Genomic DNA, 26,324 nt, shown 5'->3' with positions numbered 1-26,324 from the left:
TTATTTATTTATTATTTTTAAAAAAAAAAATTTCTTTATATTCAAAAAAATAAACAAAAAATCACAAAAATAAGATTTGAAAAGATTTTTGTTCACCTCTTATAGTTTTTAAAAATAGTTTAATTTGATTGATTAAAATAGTCACACAAATCAAAATCAATTTAATTGAATTATGAATTTTTTTGATTGTCTTGATTGATCAAATTAATTTATTTTCCTTTTCAATTAACCTAATTGATCAAATTGATTGTCTACACAGTTTTTAAGAATATTTTTTATAAATGCTTGGATAATTGTGAAAGTAAACGTTTCTACATGTAAACACGCTCCCATATTAAACAACGCTCTTTAACTTATATTTAGTGCCACCTGTGAAAAAGCTAATGGTAATGTTATTAATGCATCAGCTTGAAATAAAAAGAGGCCACTATGGATTAGTTTCAAATTGAAATCTTGGAGTATTTGAATATATAACAATGCAACGGTAATATTTTTATAACGGTAATAATTTTTAACACAATAAATAGTCACTCATTTTATTACAATTTGGATTCACAACTAGTTTAATTTTCAACTATTTATTTTATATCATTTTAATTTTTTTCTTGCACCTTCATTTGTTAATGGATCCCAATCAACACAACTCTTGGTCTAATTTTATGCAAAATGGTGGCATTCCTCCTTCTATTCCAAATCAACAAAGTAACTCATGCATCACAAATATACCTCTTATCTCAAATTCACACCATAACCCAAATTTTCAAAACTCTCATTTTATCCCAAATTCACCAAATAATCCACACTTTGGAAATTACTCATATCATACACCACCTTATCCATATCAATATCAACAATTTACATCTCAACCAACTAACCCCAATATTCCTCATGTGGCTCAAATAGGTAGTAGTGGCATGCAATCAAATGATCAAGAACACGAAACACAACAATTTTGCACTCAAGATAGCGTAGAAACTATTAACCTTGGTGAAGAAGTTGTATCTGCACCGGTTGCAAAAACGCCTAAACAAAGGTTCCAAAAAAAAGAGGATGAAGTTCTCGTTCAATCATGGCTCAACGTTTCAAAGGATTCAATTGTTGGGGTTGATCAAAAAGGAGATAGTTTTTGGAACAGGATTGGCGAAGCTTACAACAAGCATCGTGACGCCAATTACAAAGAGAGGAAACCAATGGCACTTAAAGGTTGATGGCACAAAATTAATCCATCTGTTCAAAAGTTTGTTGGATGCTACAAACAAGCCGTGTCTACACAACAAAGTGGGAGCTCCGAGAGCAATATCATGCAAGCTGCATATAAAATTTATTTCCAAGATGAAGGTGAAAAGTTTATTTTTGAGGCTGCATGGAGATTATTGAAAGATGAACCTAAATGGCTCGCAGGTTCATTGGAAGCTTCTACAAAAAGAACAAAGAATTCAGCTTCAGGAGCATATTATTCATCTTCTAATCCACCGACACCAACGAGTAGCGAATACAATCCACCATCACCTACTTTGGCTCGTAGACCAATCGGTCAAAAGGCAGCCAAAAGGAAGGAGAAGGAAAAGTTTGTGGAAAAGTCTACTACTCCCAATGTCAAATATGATTCTTTGAAAGATGACTTCAAAAAAAATTTTGATTTGATGTCAACGTTTGCACGAGACTATGCACGTATTGAGGGTGAAAAAGTTGAGATAGAAAGAAAAAAGCTTGAGAGTGCAGAGGAAAGATTGAAGATGAATGATTTGCAAATACTTTCAAAAGATACATCAAATATGGATACAAAACAACTACAAGCTCATGAAATATTGTGCGACATGATTAGAGAAAAATATGGAATTAATTAGTATGATTATGTATTTTGGGCTTAATTAGTATGATTATGTATTTTGAACTTAATTAGTATGATTATGTATTTTGAACTTAATTGATATGGAATTAATTAGTATGATTATATATTTTGGGCTTAATTAGTATGATTATGTATTTTGAACTTAATTGATATGGAATTAATTAGTATGATTATATATTTTGGGCTTAATTAGTATGATTATGTATTTTGAACTTAATTGATATGTACTTAATTAGTATGATTATGTATTTTTAAATTTTTATTATTCAAACTAGCCGTTAGTCAAACTAGCCATTATTCAAACTAGTCGTTAGTCAAACTAGCCGTTATTCAAACTAGCCGTTAGTCAAACTAGCCGTTATTCAAACTAGCCGTTATTCAAAGTCAAACTAGCCGTTACAAACTAGTCTTATAAATAGTATTAACTTGAACATTAAACTTCATTGTATTTCTCAACCTTTTTCATTCTCTACAATTTGTTATCAACTTCCACTCAATATCAAACTTCTTTTAACATGGATCCTTCCAATCCTTCCCATATCGCAAAAATGTTCATGGATTATATGAATGATGATATGGATGAAGAACTTGTGAGGTTGTTTATGGAAGAAGAAGAAGCCTCGAGCTCTAAAAGGCCTAGACGTCAAAGAAGGAATATAGAGAGGAATCGTGAAGAGGGACATAATCGATTGTTCAATGATTATTTTTCACAAACTCCAGTATACACGAATGAGCAATTTCGTCGAAGGTACCGAATGCATAAACATGTGTTCCTTCGTATTGTTGAAGCTCTGGGTCAACACGATGAGTATTTTTGAATGATGGTTGATGCAACTGGTAGGTCAAGTCTTTCACCATTACAGAAATGCACTGCTGTTATCCGTATGTTGGCATATGGAACATCTGCTGATAGTGTGGATGATTATTTGAGAATTGGTGAAACCACAACACTAAAATGTGTTGATAAGTTTACAAGAGGAGTGATCAACATCTTTGGGGCACAATATTTACGAAGGCCAAACGCTGAAGACATTGAACGCCTAATGCGAATGGGAGAGGCACGAGGATTTCCACGTATGTTAGGGAGCATTGATTGTATGCATTGGGAATGAAAAAATTGTCCAGTTGCATTGAAAGGGCAGTATGTTCGAGGCGATCATGGGAAACCAACTGTTATGCTTGAAGCAGTGGCTTCACAAGACTTGTGGATTTGGCATGCATTCTTTGGGGTAGCGGGTTCAAACAACGATATTAATGTGTTGAACCAATCCAATGTCTTCAACGATGTTTTGCAAGGACGATCTCCTCAGGTTCACTATACAATCAATCGTACTGAATACAACAAGGGTTATTATCTATCAGATGGTATTTATCCTGAGTGGGCCACGTTTGTGAAAAGCATCCCGATGCCACAAGGGGATAAGAGAAAATTGTTTTCCCAACATCAAGAAGCGGCAAGAAAGGATATTGAACGAGCATTTGGAGTTCTCCAATCCCGATTTGCGATCATACGTAACCCAGCACGATCGTGGCACTTAGACACACTCCAGCGCATAATGAATACATGCATAATATTACACAACATGATTGTTGAAGATGAACGTTCCACATATGGTGGAAATTTTGATTTTTCTTATGATCATTTAAGCTATGACGCAACAACATTGCCGAATGATTCTAATATTGATTTTCAAGAGTTCCTGCGTAGAAGATTTGATGTTCGTGATAGACAAATTCATCGACACCTTCAACAAGATTTGATAGAACATATATGGCAACGTTACGGGCAGGAGAATAGTAACAATTAAAAAATATTTTAAATATATCATTTTCTTGTATTTTATGCTAGTAATTTATTTTAATGTTTATGTTTTTTTAATGTATTTTTTAAGTAATTTATTTTAAAGTTTATGTTTTCTTATGTATTTTTTAGTAAATTATTTGTGTCATGTATTGTATTTTTAATATATATATATATATATATATATATATATATATATATATATATATATATATATATATATATAACCTTTATTTATTTTAAATGTATAATTTTTAAATATAATTTAATATATTTGAATTAAATTGTTTCAATTATATATTTTTTTTATAATATAAAAGAGACATATATGGTAAGATGGTAAGATTTGGTGGGACCCATTTTAATGTTTTTGATGGGTTGTATGGATATTTAAAAGATGTAGTTGAGTTGCTTAGAAAATGTGAAAGTGTGATAATGGATGTGGGTGCTCTAACCTTCATCCTTGTTTTCTCATCATCAAATCCATCTAAACCAACTTTTACACTAACATATTCTCGCTACCCATTACCGATTGCCATCATCCTTTTGGTTGCTTGTTCTTTATTTTACAGTAACTACAAACACCATATCCTTCCTTCAAACAATTCACAAGAAATATAACCAAAACCAATCAAGATTCAATCACTAAAACTACAACAACTATAATAAGACTCGGCCGACACCACCTGGACGGAACAACTCAGCCACCGCGGAGAACCACACGCACTCATCAAGCCGCACCGCTGCAAACAGAAGCCGTGATGAACTCCGCGAAGCCACAGTCCTTCCAACCGCCACATGAAGCACGACTCCCCAGTGAATTTACTCGCGATTCATCCTTGGACTCTCAAGACACCTGCAAATTAGAATTATCCTGACAAGAATTGCAGATATAAATAACATTAATTAATTCAATTGCTTGAGTAATCTTGTTATTGTTGTTGTTGTTTTACAGAAAGAAAAGCTAATCGCACGGATCCGAAATTGCAACCGGAAATAACTCCGTTCTCGGACATCATCATCTTCGTCGAGTCGAACCGATCCACTCACGAACAGCTCCTTCCAGTCGGTAGCCACCACCCTCCGCGTGTACACCGGCAAACCGCCGTGAAACACCCCTTCGTCCGGTGATGTCACAACGTGAATCCAACGCGGAACCACCGCGCCATCCTTTTGGCCGCGCCTACGACGACCACGCGGTCGTACACTCACAGCCAGAACAACCGCACCACAACAGTGGTCCTCGGATGATAGAGAGTTTAATTATTAGTTAAATAAGAATTTTGAGTAGTTTTGATATATTAAGAATTATTATGTTTCTAGAATATTCTTAGGACACTTTGGGCTTTAATTAGTTAATGGGCCTTTAGTTATTATATTCTACTACTATATATGTACTCATTGAGAGAGGGCAAAATCAATCAAAGAAATCAAAGTTATCTTTTATTTTAATTTCCTTTTATTGTTCTTCCCCTATCTTAGTTTAAACCCTAATTTAGAACCTTGGTAGGAATTGCTTTCTATCAATTGGTGCTTTCATCATGTACTCAAATCCTCCCATGGATTACTCTTATCATACACCTTCATATCATCCATGGTGTATTCCTCCTACCTATTCCACAAACCATTCTTTTACATCTCCTACCACATCTTCATTTCCATCTTTTCCATGGGAAATTTTCTCATCTTATTCCACAAATCCACATATTACAACCCCATATTTGTATTTTAATCATGGGTATACTCCTCCATTTCCATCTAATTCATATTCATTATCTCATTATTCATGTTACTACAATAATTATCATCACCATCCACAACCTAGGAAAACCTCAAACACAATTAGAACAAATTTTGAAAAACATTTACAAGTGTCTCATTGCTCTTTCAAGAAAAACTCAAAAAAAAATTCACAAACTTTTCTCACAAAATCCAAATCAACAAACATCAAACTTAAAGCCAATTCAACTTTTTCGGTAGCCACCCCCACACCCACACCAATACCTTCATCTCTTCCTCCAAATCCCATTTCCGACAGCCCACTATACAACAAGAATTGGCGAAACCCTCTCCCAAAATCCCAAACCCCATCCTCCAACTCAGTGGTTTACCCCTACACCCACCGCCTTTCTCGAATTCCCCTTCAATAAAAATAAAAACAAAATAGATATCAAACATTCGCTCCTCATTTCAAAGCATCAACGGCGGTATCCCGGATTGGCACCGATGTTCACCTATACGACGACCCCGAAAACGTAAACATCGCCCATCTCCTGGACAGTAGGTTAGATTTTAAGACTACAAATACTGAGAACTCTCTCCTTGTACCAGATGATGAAGAGGATTTTAAAAACAACCAAGCCACTTACCTCGCCGTAATCGAAGATGTCGATGACGTTTCTGACGAAGCTTCATCTATTGAATCCTCTCAAGCGGATTTTTTTGGTGAAATAGACAAAGCAATTGCTCTCAAACGCAAAGAGTTCGTTATACAAGGTCTTCTCAAACCTAATTCCGCCAAAGAGGATATTGCCGACGTCATTCACGCAGAGCTTCAACCATATGAAGTCGACGATGCTGAAGAAATTGAGCAACTCAAGGGACTTGTAGTGAATTCTGATGAAACTCTGGGAGATTTATTAGGTTCTAATTCTGATTCTTTCTCTGATTTAGATTTTGATAGTTCAGTGAAGAGTAAGAAAGCTAGAATAGTTGAACCTAGGTTTCGGATGACTTTGGCTGAGCTTTTAGATGAGAGTAAAGTGGTTCCTGTTTCGGTTTACGGGAATTTAGAAGTTGATATTAGTGGAATTCAACATGATTCTTGGCTTGCAATTTCTGGTGATATAGGTAAAATTGTTTTAACAACAATTCAGATTTTGTTTATGGCAAAGAAGCTTGGGCAGTTAGCTATGCTTGATTCTCTCCAATTGTTGCATTTTCATATTGGTTCTCAAATTCCCACAACTAAGTTACTTGCTGCTGGTGTTGGAGAAGCTTCACAGATCTATTGTGAATTGCTTCGTTTCGATGCCCAGATGAAAGTTTTTTATACTGGGGGTAGTTTGGAAATAGATTATGAGGGTTCAAAGTCTGCTGATTCTGATATATTTATTGCTCATGTTTTAGACGAGTATGCTGCAGCGGTTGTTCATGTTATGACGAATGTATGTGATCGTCGGAATGTGAAGCAGGCATATATATTTCAGCAGCTCCTTACTAGTGTTTCTACGGCCAATATACCTCCCCCTGTGAGCAGTTTTGAAACCCAGAATGCTCCAATAATTGGGTCTGATGCTACTGAACCTCAAGCGTCGAAGATTTCATCTGTGCCGCCGCCGAAACCACCAGATCAAAGTGTTGCTGCACAAGAGAATTTTTCTTCCGGAATTGTGAACCTTGGTGAAATTGAAGTATGCAAGATCACTGAGTTTGAGTTTGTTTGGAGCAGTAATATGATGATGGAGCCAAGTAAAGTTGTTGCATTCTATAAACCTGTGAGAATACCATATGGGTTTCATATCCTTGGTCCCTATTGTCAACCGAGCAACAAGCCTTTATGGGATTTTGTACGGGTTTCTAAACAAGTCGAGCATTCCTCATATAACATTTGCAACAACAACAGTCACCCGCTTTAAAGAACCCTCTTGATTATACTTTAGTATGGTGTACTAAGTCAGAAAGAAAAAAAATTGATATGCTTGTTGATTCTGCTGCTTACTTTTGGCTACCTCATCCTCTTGAAGGTTATAAGGCTCTTGGGTACTTAGTTACTAACAGCCATGACAAGCCCAGTGTAGATGAAATTAGTTGCGTTCGTGTTGGCCTAACCGATACAAGTGAAACTTACCACACATTACTTGATACTAGATCTTTCATTCCCGGGTTTCCATTTTGGGTTGAGAACTTGAGACCTTGTAACTGCAACATGTTAGGGACAGGAGTTTCAGGAGGGATTTTTTCCTACAGTAATTGTTGTTGGAACAGGAGAGAAGAGTTACCTGTTATGTGCTTGAATTATTTGAACCAAACACTGCCGAAAATGCCACAGATTGACCGAATTCATGCGCTTATAGAACTCTATGGTCCTACTATTTCCTTTAATCCTGAGGAAGTTTACCTGCCTTCTTCTATTGATTGGCTTTTGAGCAATGGAGCCAGTTTGTATCAAAAGGGCTTGTCTAAAGACAAGGTTATTGATGAAGGTGGATCAAATTTGCCAAGCAGAGGAATAAATGATATAGAATTTTGGATAGAGTTGTCGTATGATGATATTAGAAGAGAGTTTATCAAAGAAGAGGACTTGGAAAGTGCTAAGCTTTATGTTCACGAGAAGCCAACAATTAGCGGAACATTCAATGACATTGTTATATGGATTTTCTGTCTTTTCAACGGACCATCTACTATGGAAAATGGAATTAAAAACATGGTTTTAAGCAAAGTTGGTTCCCATGTAGGTGATTGGGAGCATTTCACATTTAGAATATGCAATTTCAGTGGTGAGCTTTGGAGTAAATATTTCTCACAGCACAGTGTTGGTAAATGGGTTGATGCACATGAATTAGAGTATATTGATGGCGATAAAGCTACTGTGTACTCGTTAAAAAAAAAGGGACATGCTAGTTACCTTCATCATGGAAAAGTTGATATTCCAACATTATTTTATTTTTTCAACCTTGAGGACAAGGTTGATCTTAGAGGGGTGAGTAATGATAGAGAGCTTAATTATTAGTTAAATAAGAATTTTGAGTAGTTTTGATATATTAAGAATTATTATGTTTCTAGAATATTCTTAGGACACTTTGGGCTTTAATTAGTTAATGGGCCTTTAGTTATTATATTCTACTACTATATATGTACTCATTGAGAGAGGGCAAAATCAATCAAAGAAATCAAAGTTATCTTTTATTTTAATTTCCTTTTATTGTTCTTCCCCTATCTTAGTTTAAACCCTAATTTAGAACCTTGGTAGGAATTGCTTTCTATCATCGGATCTCCGACCGCCATCCTCCACAAAGCATCGGTCCAAAACACCACCGCTACAGCAATGGGTAACTCTGCTTCTTTTCGTTTTAGTTTTCTAAGTTTGTTGTTGCTTATATTAATGGGTATATTGATATCTATAAAAGAGTTTTTCTATACTTTATTAAAAAAATGTTGTGAGAAAGATGAAGCTGCATTTGGACATATTGGGGTGTTTTACTGTTTTGCTGCTTTGAGTTTTCATGGTGAGAGAAAAAAGGATGAGAGAAGACGGGTGGTTCTGTATGTTTTGAATCTTTATTTTTATTTGTAGTCTTTAATTACTTTTAAGTCAATAAAAAATAAAAAGAAACTATACTATGCTTAATAGAAAAGAGAGACGTGTTGGTCCTATTTCCAAGGGAGATATGTCACTTTATTTTCTTTATTTTCTCTACTGCATGTTATTATTTCTCTTGTGTGTTTGTTGATATATTAGTCATAGTTAGGAGATATAAGATATATTAGTCATAGTTAGAAAGTGCATGTTATAAAAATGGTTAAACTAAAATGCATGTTATATATACTTTGTTATGATTTGTTTGTCAATAAATGACTTAATAATTCTTATAAGGTAATGTCTTGAATATTAAAAACAAAAATAAATTATCTTTTTTATATCAAAAATTACAAAAAAAATAATGTATTAGAATTTAGACATATTAGATTTTTATATCAAAAATATTTGTTTCGAGTATTAACTTTATTTTTTTTCTTTCTTCGATTATCTTGTGTTCATATTTCTACCGTTTTTTCTCTCGTATATATCTCATTATTAACATTTTTTGTTTATGTGAGTACTACCATTGTGAACATTGGACTGTTATGGTGGACCTTCAAGAGTCGACTACACCTGATTCGAGCATCCAGAGTTACCACCAGGATTCTTCCGACTACGCGCCACGTCAAACCAAAAGCTAAGTCCTGATCTTTTTCTTATTTAATTTTTCTTTTACTTTTTTTTATTTTCAGGGTTTGATTCCCGCTGTCAATGAATTCCTTCTACACTTACTTCTTCTTTTTTATTTCTTTTGCCAATTCTTTAATGATCAGGGACAATGCTTAAATGCTCGAGGCAAACCTTTGCCCATCAACCTTCATCAATCGAAGCTAAGTGTTTTTACCCTTCTTCTTTTATCATTAATTTTTTATTGATTAGGGTTAACCATATCTGACTTTTGAGTTGATAATGCACTCATCTACGTTTTATTTATTTTCCCATCTTTTCAGGGTTTGCCAACCGCCAAAGCTTGAATAGTCGGTAACCCTAAACTTTGATCTCATTTTAATTATTACTTATGTCAAACCCGCTGGATTTGTAACACCCTTCTAAACCCCGCGGAAATTAACATTAAAATCAGAGTAAAACATGAAGAAGAGTATTACAACGCCAACAAAATAAACAATATTCATGTCATGCCATAAAGGAACGATAAACCAAAAATTATTCAGGTAGCATGTTAACACAGCGGAATATTCTTAACAACTGAATAATCAAACATCTGGAGTCGAAGACTCATAATTCAACCATAAACCATAAACAAAACAGAAGTTTATCAGCCAATCCTAAAATAACGTTCCCGGTGTTACACGACCAGAGCATGACACTGACCCAACCGACTCTAAAGAACTACTTGACGAGCTAATCCTCACCAAGTACACAAGCTACTCCTCAATCTGAAAAATAACAACAGTAAGGGTGAGTTTCATTCGCATTAACAAATGTTATAGGTATATAAACAATACAACTTCATCCATACATTATTCACCCAAATCAATTATATTCAGATAATATAGCAACATTCATACCAAAATACACACAAATCATAACATTGGACAACTTCCATTCATGTTACAATTATACACAACAACCTAATGCAATGCAACTAAATGCATGTGGTACCAAACATGGGATAACCCATCTCACCGATCCACCACCATAAAGATTCGGCTACTTCTCTCACCAATTCCACACAATGGGAATTAGCTACCGCTGTCCCACCACCATAAGGGATACAGCCCACAACATGATTATGAAATGCATGTATCAACCATAACATGCTCATCATCAACATTATTCAACCAGATATCATAATCATCAACCAATGCAATAACAATATAATCCACCACAACCAATTAAATCAAGTGTTTAAATTAAATTCGAGTCACAACTCAAACACTGTTTTATTGCATATCTCACTGAATTAGTCTCACTATGTTCGAAACAACACATCAAACAGACTAACAGTTAAAAAGTTATACATCGATAAACTTTAACAAAAGAAATCCAACAGCACAGCACGCGGCGCCAACATCCACACGCGGCGCGAAACGAGGAAAAATTACGCCTTCGCGGCGCCAACCCCTACACGCGGCGCGACGCGAGGAAAAGTTACGCCTTCGCGGCGCCAACACAGGTACGCGGCGCGACCTGTGCGTATCAAAACATCTTACCATTCAGTCCACCTGTTCGCGGCGCCACCCTGTGCACGCGGCGCGAACCGGTGATTTCAGGAATCGCAACCTGCAGAAAACAGCATTCTATGCCTCCCAAATACTCTCAAATCATACCAGTACGAGTTTCAGCAGAATAAACCACACATACGACACAAAATGCACGTTTACACATACTTCTAATCAGGTTTAACATCATTGTTCATCACCAATCATCATTCACAACCTAAATTGCATCAAAGTTCTATAAACCCCAAAACCCCAAACCCGACATATAATCCAATTCGGAATCCTAACATACAAATTCCATCGAATCATTCATACATCCCATAATAGAGGTTAATGAGAAGAATCCCCCCTTACCTCGATGTCGAATTCTTGAATTCTCTTCCTCTTCGCACTTGCTCTTCTCCCAATTTCACGTTCAACTCTTCTGCTCCCTTCTTTGGTTCTCTTTTCACAAAATACTCCTCTATTCTATTTTATGAAAATATAACTTAATTTTAGAAAAAGGGCTTTGCACTGATACACCCCCCAACTGCTACTTACAACACTGGCCCATTAGCCTTATTTCATCCATATTTCCCAAATAATCCAATTAATTCTAATATTTAATAAAAAACTTAATTAAATTAAATAAAGAATTTTATGGGGTGTTACAACTCTCCCCCACTAGAAAAGTTTTCGTCCTCGAAAACATACCTTAGGCAAAGAGTTCTGGGTAGGAGTCCTTCATTTGGCTCTCCAATTCCCATGTAACATTTCCACCGGCTGGTCCTCCCCAAGCTACTCTGACCAACGCTATCTCCTTGCCACGCAATTGTTTCACCTTCCGATCTTCAATCCTCGTAGGCAAAGCTTCAACTGTCAGATTATCCTTTACCTGTACATCATCCACTTGGATAACATGTGACGGATCAGCAATGTATTTCCTCAACTGCGACACATGGAACACATCATGCAAATTCGCAAGTGTCGGTGGTAACGCAATGCGATACGCCACCTCTCCCACTCTTTCTGAAATCTGAAACGGACCAATAAAACGCGGAGTTAATTTCCTTGACTTTAGAGCTCGTCCGATACCAGTCATAGGTGTAACTCTCATAAACACGTGATCTCCTTCTTGAAACTCAAGAGTTCTCCGTCTCTTGTCATGATAACTCTTCTGACGACTCTGAGAAGCCTTCATCTTCTCCTGAATCATCTTAATCTTTTCTGTCGTTTCTTGAACAATCTCTGGTCCAATCACCGCACTTTCGCCAGATTCATACCAACACAACGGCGTCCTACATCTCCTACCATACAAAGCTTCAAACGGAGCCATACCAATGCTCGAGTGAAAACTATTATTGTAGGTAAATTCGATCAAGGGTAGATAACTATCCCAAGTACCACCTCTTTCCAACACACAAGCACGCAATAAATCCTCTAGCGATTGGATAGTTCTTTCTGTCTGTCCGTCCGTCTGCGGATGATAAGCAGAACTCAATCTCAACTTAGTACCCAAAGCCTTCTGCAAACCTTCCCAGAATTTGGATGTAAACCTTGGATCTCTATCTGACACGATACTCGAAGGAATACCATGTAAACTCACTATCTTCTCAATGTACAATTGAGCCAGCTTCTCCATTGGGTAATCCATTCTCATTGGTATAAAGTGAGCAGACTTAGTCAACCTATCCACTATGACCCAAATGGCTTCATAGTTCTTCACCGTTCTCGGCAATCCAGAAACAAAATCCATAGATATACTATCCCACTTCCATTCCGGAATAAATAACGGTTGCATAGCTCCATATGGTTTCTGATGCTCAACCTTCGACTTCTGACAAGTTAAACAAGCATAGACGAATTCAGCTATTTCTTTCTTCATTCCAGGCCACCAAAACAGCTTCTTCAAATCATGATACATCTTGGTCGCACCAGGATGTATACTCAATCCACTACGATGTCCTTCTTCGAGAATACTCTTCCTCAATTCAGAAACATTAGGAACACAAACACGATTACCAAACCTTATAATACCATTCTCGTCGATTCTGAATTCACCTCCCTTGCCTTGGTTAACTAGAGTCAATTTATCCACTAACTCTACATCAACTTTCTGACCTTCCCGAATCTCTTCCAGAATGCCACTAGTCAACTTCAGCATGCCCAGCTTAACACTGACAGGAGTGTCTTCGCATACTAAACTCAAATCTCGGAATTGTTCAATTAAATCCAATTCTCTCGCCATAAGCATAGACATATGCAAGGACTTCCTACTCAAAGCATCGGCAACAACATTTGCTTTACCCGGATGGTAATTCAGTTCAAAATCATAATCCTTGAGAAATTCTAACCATCTCCTTTGCCTCATATTCAGCTCTTTTTGATCAAATAGATACTTCAGGCTCTTGTGGTCACTAAACACTTCAAATCTTGAACCATATAGGTAATGCCTCCACAACTTCAACACAAATACCACTGCTGCCAACTCTAAGTCATGAGTCGGATAGTTTCTCTCATGCACCTTGAGTTGTCTCGACGCATAAGCGACTACCTGTTGATTCTGCATCAGTACACCTCCTAATCCCAACAATGAAGCATCGCAATATACAACAAAAGATTCCGCCGGATTCGGCAAAATCAAGATCGGTGCACTAGTCAATCTCCTTTTCAATTCTTGAAATCCTTCTTCACATTTCGAATCCCAGATGAATGCTTGACCCTTCCTAGTCAACTTAGTTAACGGTAACGCTAACTTCGAGAAACCTTCAATGAACTTTCTATAGTAGCCCGCAAGACCAAGGAAACTACGGATTTCGGAAACTGACTTCGGAGCTTCCCATTGAGACACTGCTTCTACTTTCGTTGGGTCAACGGCAATACCATCTTCAGAAATTACATGCCCAAGAAAGCTTACTTCACTTAGCCAGAACTCACACTTTGACAGTTTCGCATAAAGTTTCTTTTCCTTCAGTAGTTCTAATACCACTCTCAGATGCTCTGCATGTTCTTCTTCACTCTTAGAATATATTAGAATGTCATCGATAAATACCACCACAAACTGATCCAAATAAGGATGGAAGATCCTATTCATATATTCCATGAAAACCCCCGGCGCATTAGTTACTCCAAATGGCATCACTGTATACTCGTAATGACCATACCTCGTTCTAAATGCTGTCTTCTGAATATCGTCCGTCTTCACCCGAATCTGATGATATCCCGACCTCAAGTCAATTTTGCTAAACACACTCGCACCAACCAGTTGATCCATTAAATCATCAATCCTCGGTAATGGATACCGATTCTTGATAGTAACTTTATTTAGCTGTCTATAATCCACGCACAGTCTCATAGAGCCTTCTTTCTTCTTTACCAACAACACCGGCGCACCCCACGGCGACACACTAGGACGAATGAATTCTTTCTCCAGTAACTCTTCCAGTTGACTCTTTAATTCTGCTAATTCAGATGCCGACATACGATACGGCGCCATCGACACAGGACTAGTCCCAGGGACTAACTCAATAGCAAATTCTACCTCCCTCTCCGGCGGTAACTCTCTTACATCTTCTGGAAAAACTTCTGGAAATTCACATACTACTGGTAAATTACTACTCACCGCTTTCTTCTTCACTTCCATGGATACAATCAACATAAACACGGCGGCCCCGTCCTTCATGGCTTCATCCACTTGTCTAGCAGTCATTGCTAAATCCTCGACTCGGACATCTTCAGGAAGAATAACTGTCTTCGTGAAACAGTTGATATGAACCCGATTAAATTGCAACCAATTCATACCCAGGATGACATCAAGTTGTTCCAACGGAAGGCATACTAAGTCCATTCCGAACTCTCTACCAAAAATATCAATTGGACAGTTCAAACAGGCAAACGAAGTAGTCACTGAACCCGACGCAGGAGTGTCAATGATCATACTTCCATGAATATCAGATATTTCCAAGTTCAGACGTTTAGCACAATCCAATGAAATAAACGAGTGAGTTGCTCCAGTATCTATTATTGCAATTAAAGGAGTGCCATGGATAAAACACGTACCTTTAATCAATCGATCCTCCGGAGTAGTCTCTGAACCTGATAAAGCGAAAACTTTACCCCCAGTTTGATTCTTCTTTGGCTTAGGACACTGTGGACTGATATGGCCCTCTTCACCACAGTTATAACAAGTCACAGTCCTTCCCTTGCAGTCAGCAGCAATGTGGCCTGCTTTACCACACCGGTAGCACTTCTTCTCTTCACTTTTGCACTCGTGAACACGATGTCCAGGTTCCCCACACTTAAAGCACTTAACAGGAGCACTAGAGTCTCCCCCACTAGGCTTCTTCCAGCTTCCAGCTTTATAATTACCTCTACCATATGGTTTACCACGGTCCATAGGCTTCTTCCCTTTCTTGTCAACTAACTCACGGGAGTGAGACGACTTCAGCTTCAGGTTGTCCTCTTCGTAGATTCTACTACAATCTACCAAATCAGCAAACCGACGAATCCTTTGGTACCTGATTCCCTGCTTAATTTCATCACGGAGACCATTCTCGAACTTAACACACTTCGAAAATTCGCTCGCTTCATCATTGTTATAGTGAACATAGTACTTTGCTAGCTCCACAAACTTGGACGCATACTCTGGCACAGTCATGTTACCTTGTGTCAGCTCCAAAAATTCAATCTCTTTCCTGCCTCTAACATCCTCAGGAAAGTACCTCCGCAAGAATTCTCTCTTGAACACAGCCCAAGTGATCGCTACACCTGCAGATTCAAGTTCATCCCTACTAGCCATCCACCAATCATCGGCTTCTTCAGACAGCATGTGAGTCCCGTACCTCACCTTCAGATTTTCAGCACAATCGATCACCCTAAAGATCCTTTCAATTTCCTTCAGCCACTTCTGAGCGCCTTCGGGATCGTGCGTGCCTTTGAACAAAGGAGGATTGTTCCTCTGAAAGCTATTCAGCTGCCTGTCAGCACCAATACCAGCTCCATTGGCATTCCCTCCCAACACACCAGCAATCATGCCCAGAGCCTCAGCGATCGCGTCGTCATTTCTTCCCCCTCTTCCGGCCATTGTTCTGCTAAATATCAGACAATATTCATTAGAACAAGAAGTATCGACAGTGTCAACTTTACACTAGTCGTATACGAAGGATTAACCGACACTAAGACTCTGACTCAAACGACCGACTATGCTCTGATACCACTATTGTAACACCCTTCTAAACCCCGCGGAAATTAACATTAAAATCAGAGTAAAACATGAAGAAGAGTATTACAACGCCAACAAAATAAACAATATTCATGTCATGCCATAAAGGAACGATAAACCAAAAATTATTCAGGTAGCATGTTAACACAGCGGAATATTCTTAACAACTGAATAATCAAACATCTGGAGTCGAAGACTCATAATTCAACCATAAACCATAAACAAAACAGAAGTTTATCAGCCAATCCTAAAATAACGTTCCCGGTGTTACACGACCAGAGCATGACACTGACCCAACCGACTCTAAAGAACTACTTGACGAGCTAATCCTCACCAAGTACACAAGCTACTCCTCAATCTGAAAAATAACAACAGTAAGGGTGAGTTTCATTCGCATTAACAAATGTTATAGGTATATAAACAATACAACTTCATCCATACATTATTCACCCAAATCAATTATATTCAGATAATATAGCAACATTCATACCAAAATACACACAAATCATAACATTGGACAACTTCCATTCATGTTACAATTATACACAACAACCTAATGCAATGCAACTAAATGCATGTGGTACCAAACATGGGATAACCCATCTCACCGATCCACCACCATAAAGATTCGGCTACTTCTCTCACCAATTCCACACAATGGGAATTAGCTACCGCTGTCCCACCACCATAAGGGATACAGCCCACAACATGATTATGAAATGCATGTATCAACCATAACATGCTCATCATCAACATTATTCAACCAGATATCATAATCATCAACCAATGCAATAACAATATAATCCACCACAACCAATTAAATCAAGTGTTTAAATTAAATTCGAGTCACAACTCAAACACTGTTTTATTGCATATCTCACTGAATTAGTCTCACTATGTTCGAAACAACACATCAAACAGACTAACAGTTAAAAAGTTATACATCGATAAACTTTAACAAAAGAAATCCAACAGCACAGCACGCGGCGCCAACATCCACACGCGGCGCGAAACGAGGAAAAATTACGCCTTCGCGGCGCCAACCCCTACACGCGGCGCGACGCGAGGAAAAGTTACGCCTTCGCGGCGCCAACACAGGTACGCGGCGCGACCTGTGCGTATCAAAACATCTTACCATTCAGTCCACCTGTTCGCGGCGCCACCCTGTGCACGCGGCGCGAACCGGTGATTTCAGGAATCGCAACCTGCAGAAAACAGCATTCTATGCCTCCCAAATACTCTCAAATCATACCAGTACGAGTTTCAGCAGAATAAACCACACATACGACACAAAATGCACGTTTACACATACTTCTAATCAGGTTTAACATCATTGTTCATCACCAATCATCATTCACAACCTAAATTGCATCAAAGTTCTATAAACCCCAAAACCCCAAACCCGACATATAATCCAATTCGGAATCCTAACATACAAATTCCATCGAATCATTCATACATCCCATAATAGAGGTTAATGAGAAGAATCCCCCCTTACCTCGATGTCGAATTCTTGAATTCTCTTCCTCTTCGCACTTGCTCTTCTCCCAATTTCACGTTCAACTCTTCTGCTCCCTTCTTTGGTTCTCTTTTCACAAAATACTCCTCTATTCTATTTTATGAAAATATAACTTAATTTTAGAAAAAGGGCTTTGCACTGATACACCCCCCAACTGCTACTTACAACACTGGCCCATTAGCCTTATTTCATCCATATTTCCCAAATAATCCAATTAATTCTAATATTTAATAAAAAACTTAATTAAATTAAATAAAGAATTTTATGGGGTGTTACAGGATTCTTATTCCCTTCCCCCATTATCATGTATCTGCTTTTAGTCTGTATTGATTGGCCTTGAAGGCACTTAAATTGCTTTATACTTTTTGCTGTGGTTAGTAATCTTAGGGAGGGCAAGCCTTGAACTGAATTAGGATAACTAATTACAAGATAAATAATTGAATTTAATCATGTGATTGTTGCATTCACGCACACTTTTTGGTAACCCCTCTCGTTGCCTGTTGTATGTTGCCTTGTTGCCTTGTGTTTTTTTGCAGAATAGCCATGTCCCTCGAATACGAGGATACCTCAGCCCTGTTGCCTCGATTAAAGATCATGGTCCCTAATGATGCTGCCTTCGATACACTAAAAAATAATCTCGACCCTCGGAAGTTGCCTACGGAAAGGCTGAGGTATCCTCTGGTTGCCTAAACGAAAGGCTATTCTGATCCTTCCCTTAGACTACCTGCCTCTCTCTGGCATGGGTCAGTTTTATGGTGAACGATAATGCGATGACCCGTTTACATCCAAACGAAAGGCTTCCTGCCCTCTCATGGCATGGATAGACCCTTTCATCCTGAAAGGTTAAAAAAAACCTATCATCTAAGTTTAAGGTAATTGCCCCTAATTGCTTTGCCTTGCTCTAAAATTTTTATATTCTTTCTCATAATCCTCCAAAAGGTCTACGCTCATTTACGAGCTAAAGTCCATGTTCTTTTCTTCTACTTTTCTGAAAAACAAAGAGCAAAGCAATTAAGAGCCCATGGAAAACCATGGATGCAAAGGGTGCCTTACACCTTCCCTTTGCATAATTACCCCTGAACTCAAAATCTTTTCGAAAGTTCTTTTCCTGTTCTTTTAGCCTTTCCTAAAAATTGGATAAAATAAAAGTCAGTGGCGACTCATGCTATCCGCAACATTTCGATAAAAGTCAGTTCACCGTATTACAGAACTGGCGACTCTGCTGGGGATTTTTCGATAAGAGAGGGATTACCTTAAAAGTTTAGGATTCACCTTAAGTGTTTTCTATTGTTTGCTTTGTTTGTTTTATTTTTCAGGGGCGTTTTGGGAATTAAATGAAGGACGAATCCTATACCCGGATTCAAGAACACTTAAGATTAGGAGTGGCATAGTCATGGCGACCTCTTTCACATATGTGGGAGATGAGTCAATATGAAGTTCACACTTGAGTTAGGACTCCATAGCATATTCACACCTTTCTCAAATGAGGGGGGTCTATGTATGTGTCTACAAATGCGCCGGAGCTCAAGGACCTTTAGTTACCCTTAACCCATCCTGGCCTTTAGGAACGTAGTGGGGGGACTACTCTTGACAAATGTTAAGAACTAGTCGCTACCCGATGCTACAATTCAGATAGGTCCTTTCTCAAAGTATCATTGCATGATACGAATGTATCATGTCCGAGGGTGCTTTAGAAGGGCTGACAATTCTGGATAACTTGTAGAACCCGTTGCTGAAATCTCCTTATCCATAGAATTACCCTTGGGAAGGACACCTGATCTAAACTCCATGCAAGCCGAGCCTAAGGAAATTGTGTGACTTGTGTGACTTGCGTGACTTGTTTCTGCTTACTAATAATTTTCGTTTCCTCGCAGGTTTTGTTGAAAGGACTTGTGTGTCCTTACTATCTCACACTATGCCTAATGAACCCCCTTCGCATAACATCATGACATCATAAGCATAACATGATTTAACTAACCATTTCAAGGATCCTAGGAATTTAGGGCGCACAATTTCAGATGCCATTATCAAGGACTAAATTCCTATCAAGGGGCAAGAGGATTTATTTTCCTCTGGCCATTCATCTTCCAATTCCAGACACAGTACCTATCAAGGGGCAAGAGAATTTATTTTTCTCTGGTCGTATGCCTTCCAATTCAGAGACTCAGTACCTATCAAGGGGCAAAGAGGATTTATTTTCCTCTAGCCATGTATCTTCATAATTTAGAAGTATCCCGAATCAGAGGCGATGACCCACTCGATATGGTGAGCTTGATTCTCAAAGAAAGACGTTCAAAGACAAAGTTCAGATTTCTTCAGACAAAGACGCGACCAAATCATTTTCTAATGTTGCTAACTAAAAGCCTAAAGATCCTTGAAAATATTGCATTTGCATTCATAACATCACATAGAACTAACTTTTCCTTTCAGGTCGACCAACTGGTCAGAAAAATACCATCAACAAATCAATCCCAATCAGATGAACAGTCTGGAAGCTTGACCCCCAGACTTCTGAAACATTCCAATCAGATATACATTCCGGAAGCTCGAACCCTGGTCATTCTGAAAGTTCCAATCAGATGAACATTCTAGAAGCTTGACCCCTAGACTTTTGAAACATTCCAATCAGATATACATTCCGGAAGCTCGAACCCCTGACATTCTGAAAGTTCCAATCAGATGAACATTTTGGAAGCTTGACCCCCAGACTTCTGAAACATTCTAATCAGATATACATCCTGGAAGCCCGAACCCTGGACATTCTGAAACATTCTTATCAGATGCACATTCTGGAAGCTCGAACCCCGGATACTCTGAATCTCTACACCAGTTCCACAATAACGAAGCAAGCCAGACGCACCTAAGCGTCAACTCACCAAAATTAATATGACATCGGCTCAAGCATTACAACATATGTTGAAGATCAAATTGATTACTCTGAAGGATGCTCCTAAGAATTCTAACACCTCCACTCCTGGATATAAACTTAATGTGAGGTGCACGTACCATTCCAACATTCCTGGACATTACACAAAGGATTGTTGGACATTGAAGAATAAGATCCAAGGTATTATCAATGACGAATAAATCAAATTCAACCCTTCTGAAAATTCATGTGGTGATCACCGCTCTTATGCCTAGTCATGACAATACTGATTGACGTCTAGACGGACGAACTTTTGGATCATTAGATCTACTTTCATTTGCACATTTCTTTTCTGTTTGTTTAAACATTCGACTTATGATAGACATTATTTGTCTTAATAATCATCATCAGTGCATTGCATATGTTTGTCTTGAATAATTTATTTCGCTATCACTCATTTTAAATCGCGTCTTTACTTTGCATATGTTTTGTGATACTCAACTCCTGCTAAGCTGTAAGCCTTTTAAGGGAGGATGACGAGAACGATACCGCAACCTCATACAAGTATGCTTTTGAACGGACTATGCTGACGATGTACAGACATTGTTTCAATTCCTAAACAGTGGAGATATAAGGATGTTAATCCCTTGTCAACCCCTTTGAGCCTAAGAAGTAGAAGTTTCTTTCTTGTACAAATTAAAACCCTTGATCATAACCTGGGGTTGGGTAGTTCTCAGTTAATTTGGATGTGCATTCTATTTTAAGAGAATCATTCAATACACCTTTTAACAAAGGTTTCAATCACAAGCGTTCATCCGCACACATCAAAGAAGTATTGGAGATGTAAATCAAAAGCCAATGATGGTTCATTAATCATTAAGTAAGGCAGTCAATATCTTTCAAAAAAATAATAAAATGATGAAAAACATACATACAAAGAAAAGTCTGCTAAGTCAAAAAAATCAAAAGATGACTTAGGCAAAAATCAAGGCATCCCGCTGACTGTAAGCTCAAAATAGACAGTTCAGGCAAAAGTTAGGGATATCAAAAAGATGAAAAATGAGAAGTCAATAAATTCTTGAACAAAACAATGTTGTGACTACCAAAAGAAAGAAGTGACTGCCATCTCAAAAGTTCTCTTTGCTAGTGAACCATCATCATTATAAAAGGTGCAAATCCAAAAGTCTCTTGGAACCTGAATGTATAAGTTGAATTAACTGAGCTTAGGACTGAAGATCATCACGAAGAGGGGTGGGTACAATCAAATTTTGAGCCTTTATCCTTTGTTTCTTAAACCGTGAACCAAGCCACGTTACAACCCTTGAAAGTCCTAATTGAAGCATGGTTAGTTCGAAAGCATACTGTCACCAAAAAGGTATCCCGACTCCTTAAGGTTTACTAAAATGCTGAGTTGATATTTCGCTTCTACAAAAATAACATGTTTTTACAAATACCATGATTTTACATCTCTTGCTTTAATGTTTTTTCAAAAAAACTCAAGACAGACGTATTCATTGCATCTCATGAATTCATTATTAAACATATTCTGCTACATAATTTCAAACGTTAGCAACAGAAAGAATTTGCACAGGGTATAACTAATGACTCAAAGTTATCCCGACCAACAAGATTACTCCAAAGAAGCAATGCCTCCTACGTATACAAGGGGCATGGCACGTTTTGCCCAATCAATCTGGGGCAATCAAGTCAAGATTCCAAGAGTCTCTCAAATGCCAAAAAGTCAAAGGCATACATCCCAAGTGGGTTCCAAACTATTTCCCGGTCAATCTGGGGCAATCAAATCAAGATTCTGAGAATCTCTCAAGGATGCCGAGACAATCAGGGGCATGCATCCAAGTTGATCTGAAGCTACTTCCCAACCAACATGGGATATTGTCTTTGGCCTATGATTACTAGGGGCATGTCGCCCATAGTGCACGTCTCATAAAGTCCCCGCGAGGTGAATATTTTCAAAGGCTCTACTAAGCGGGGGCAAATCTATGCAAGTATAGTTTGACATCTTGATCAATACTCAGCGGTGTGTCCTAATCAAATCCAGGAATGGTAGTACTATAACACTGGGGGCAACTTTCAAGATACCCATGTCTCCCCACAGAGCCGAGTTCACAAGATCGTATCCCCACAGAGTAATCATTAAAAAGATATCTTCAAATGTTCTCGTCCCGACAAAGACATAACTCCCCAACAGAGTTTGCATCTTCAACACTACCGGCTCTCCAAAATTTTGCTCTTCTCCAACATGGTGTATTAATATCTCTAATCCCCAATCAGGGTACATCAAGTTCTTGATCGTCCCCAAGCAGAAATCATAAATCCCCAGCTGAGCATCCTCAAGATAGGATAAACATCAAAATTACAATGACACGGAGATCCACCTTCTCAATCAAGATGTGTCAAATAGCATAAATCATAGCCATACGTCATAAATCATAAACATATTCATACATCGCATACATATTTATACAAAGTTTCTCATTTATTCTGAGGGACTCATTACGCCATACATCATACAATTGCATACATGTCCCTACATAATACATAATGCATCGCGACAAATGCGTACATAACATGCAAGGTTCTCATTTATTTTGAGAGTCCCGTCACATAAATGCATTACATGCATCATGACATGGCATAAAAAACTAACTTTGTTTTTTTCAGGTTACAGCTGTAGTCAAATAAACAACTTCAAAACCTTTCAGATCTAAGTCGACACCTTTGACGGTTCCTTAATGATCTACCTTTGGATCTAAGTCGATACCTTTGACGGTTCCTTAATGATCTACCTTCGAATCTAAGTCGATACCTTGGACGGTTCCTTAATGATCTACCTTTGGATCTAAGTCGATACCTTTGACGGTTCCTTAATGATCTACTTTCGGATCTAAGTCGATACCTTTGGCTGTTCCTTAATGATCTACCTTCGGATCTAAGTCGATACCTTGGACGGTTCCTTAATGATCTACCTTTGGATCTAAGTCGATACCTTTGACGGTTCGTTAATGATCTACCTTCGGATCTAAGTCGATACCTTGGACGGTTCCTTAATGATCTACCTTCGGATCTAAGTCGATACCTTGGACGGTTCCTTAATGATCTACCTTCGGATCTAAGTCGATACCTCAGACGCTTCCTTAACAATCTACCCTCAGATTTAAGTCGATGCCTCGAACGGTTCCTTAAACAATCAACTTTCAAAATCTAAAAGCGGTAACCTCGGACGGTTCCGTAACGGTCAACGCTCAAAGATCTAATTCATCTACTATGAACAATAATGACACGATCAACATTCAAATACTTCTTAACACAGAAGATTTAGTCTAACGCACGACTCAGCCTTCAACTTAACGCACGGTTTTCCAGACATCTACGGATGCAAATTGGATTAGTCTAACGCACGACCTATCCTTCGACCTAACACACGGTTTTCCAGACATCTACGGATGCAATTCGGAATTAGTCTAACCTACGACTCATCCTTCAGCCTAACGCACGGCTTTCCAGACATCTACCGATGCAAATTGAATCCGGTCTAACGAACGACCCATCCTCCAGTCTAACTTACGACTCATTCTAAGTATATTCTTCAGATACAGTCTAACGTACGACGTATTCTAACTCTCAAATCTATCAAGCTGGATGACATCTTTAAGCCCATCTCCGACAATATTTTGCCTGAATGGCATCTTTAAGCCCGTCTCCGAAAAAGTCCCTACATCATCAAGGGCAAATTTCTTGGTATTCTAGTGTTCAATCCTCTTCCACCATCAGATTCCAACAGGCACACATGCCAATCTACATCTTCAGGTTTAAGAAGATTGAACAGGGGCAGCTCTCATACCCCAAAATTTGCCCTCATATATTTATGAATTCCATTTTATTTCGAATAAATAAATTGGCACAGTTGGTAAGAATTTAAGCGTAAAAGGTACAATAGAGCGAGATCCCGTGTTCGAATCCCATTGCTAACATTTTTCCTTCTTGAATTTATTTCTAACTTTATTTCACTTTTTATTCAAAAAAAAATTGTTTTTTTAATATTTAAATATTATTTTCGTATTTATTTATTTATTATTTTTAAAATTTTTTTTCTTTATATTCAAAAAAATATACAAAAAATCACAAAAATAAGATTTGAAAAGATTTTTGTTCACCTCTTATAGTTTTTAAAAATAGTTTAATTTGATTGATTAAAATAGTCACACAAATCAAAATCAATTTAATTGAATTATGAATTTTTTTGATTGTCTTGATTGATCAAATTAATTTATTTTTCTTTTCAATTAACCTAATTTATTTTTCTTATATAAACTAACAAAATCCTAAACTATTTGCTCCAAGAATCCTAACCCTTATTCCACAGTCTTTTCTCTTCCCGTACAGTAGTCATACACTAACCGTTCTCCTGTATAGAATTTTTTTCTCCTAGCTGTTAACATGTAAATCTTTCTTACCAATATATAATACTAACCTTCATCCTTGTTTTCTCATCCTCAAATCCATCTAAACCAACTTTTACACTTACATATTCTCGCTACCCATTACCGATTGCCATCATCCTTTTGGTTGCTTGTTCTTTATTTTACAGTAACTACAAACACCATATCCTTCCTTCAAACAATTCACAAGAAATATAACCAAAACCAATCAAGATTCAATCACTAAAACTACAACAGCTATAATAAGACTCGGCCGACACCACCTGGACGGAACAACTCAGCCACCGCGGAGAACCACACGCACTCATCAAGCCGCACTGCTGCAAACAGAAGCCGTGATGAACTCCGCGAAGCCACAGTCCTTCCAACCGCCACATGAAGCACGACTCCCCAGTGAATTTACTCGCGATTCATCCTTGGACTCTCAAGACACCTGCAAATTAGAATTATCCTGACAAGAATTGCAGATATAAATAACATGAATTAATTCAATTGCTTGAGTAGTCTTGTTATTGTTGTTGTTGTTTTACAGAAAGAAAAGCTAATCGCACGGATCCGAAATTGCAACCGGAAATAACTCCGTTCTCGGACATCATCATCTTCGTCGAGTCGAACCGATCCACTCACGAACAGCTCCTTCCAGTCGGTAGCCACCACCCTCCGCGTGTACACCGGCAAACCGCCGTGAAACACCCCTTCGTCCGGTGATGTCACAACGTGAATCCAACGCTGAACCACCGCGCCATCCTTCTGGCCGCGCCTACGACGACCACGCGGTCGTACACTCACAGCCAGAACAACCGCACCACAACAGTCGTCCTCGGATCTCCGACCGCCATCCTCCACAAAGCATCGGTCCAAAACACCACCGCTACAGCCATGGGTAACTCTGCTTCTTTTCGTTTTAGTTTTCTAAGTTTGTTGTTGCTTATATTAATGGGTATATTGATATCTATAAAAGAGTTTTTCTATACTTTATTAAAACAATGTTGTGAGAAAGATGAAGCTGCATTTGGACATATTGGGGTGTGTTACTGTTTTGCTGCTTTGAGTTTTCATGGTGAGAGAAAAAAGGATGAGAGAAGACAGGTGGTTCTGTATGTTTTGAATCTTTATTTTTATTTGTAGTCTTTAATTACTT

The 26,324-nt window shown here is 38.1% G+C and overlaps 1 protein-coding gene and 2 pseudogenes across 1 annotated transcript; all 3 read left to right on the top strand.

The window, feature by feature from the left end:
* Positions 1-623: 623 nt before the first annotated feature.
* LOC131657005 (glutathione S-transferase T3-like) lies at positions 624-1,847 on the top strand (annotated as a pseudogene).
* Positions 1,848-2,367: 520 nt separating this feature from the next.
* Positions 2,368-3,660, top strand: LOC131657004 (uncharacterized; annotated as a pseudogene).
* A 3,690-nt stretch (positions 3,661-7,350) lies between these two features.
* LOC131659515 (hypothetical protein At1g04090-like) lies at positions 7,351-8,385 on the top strand. Its single transcript, XM_058928698.1, has one exon. It carries the CDS (start codon positions 7,351-7,353, stop codon positions 8,383-8,385), a length of 1,035 nt encoding a protein of 344 aa, XP_058784681.1.
* The last annotated feature ends 17,939 nt before the right edge of the window (positions 8,386-26,324 follow it).

The sequence above is a fragment of the Vicia villosa genome, linkage group LG3, assembly GCF_029867415.1.
Source record: "Vicia villosa cultivar HV-30 ecotype Madison, WI linkage group LG3, Vvil1.0, whole genome shotgun sequence".
Classification (NCBI taxonomy): Eukaryota; Viridiplantae; Streptophyta; class Magnoliopsida; order Fabales; family Fabaceae; genus Vicia; species Vicia villosa.
Note: the sequence above shows the minus strand (reverse complement) of the source record. Positions and strands in the feature narration are given on the sequence as shown.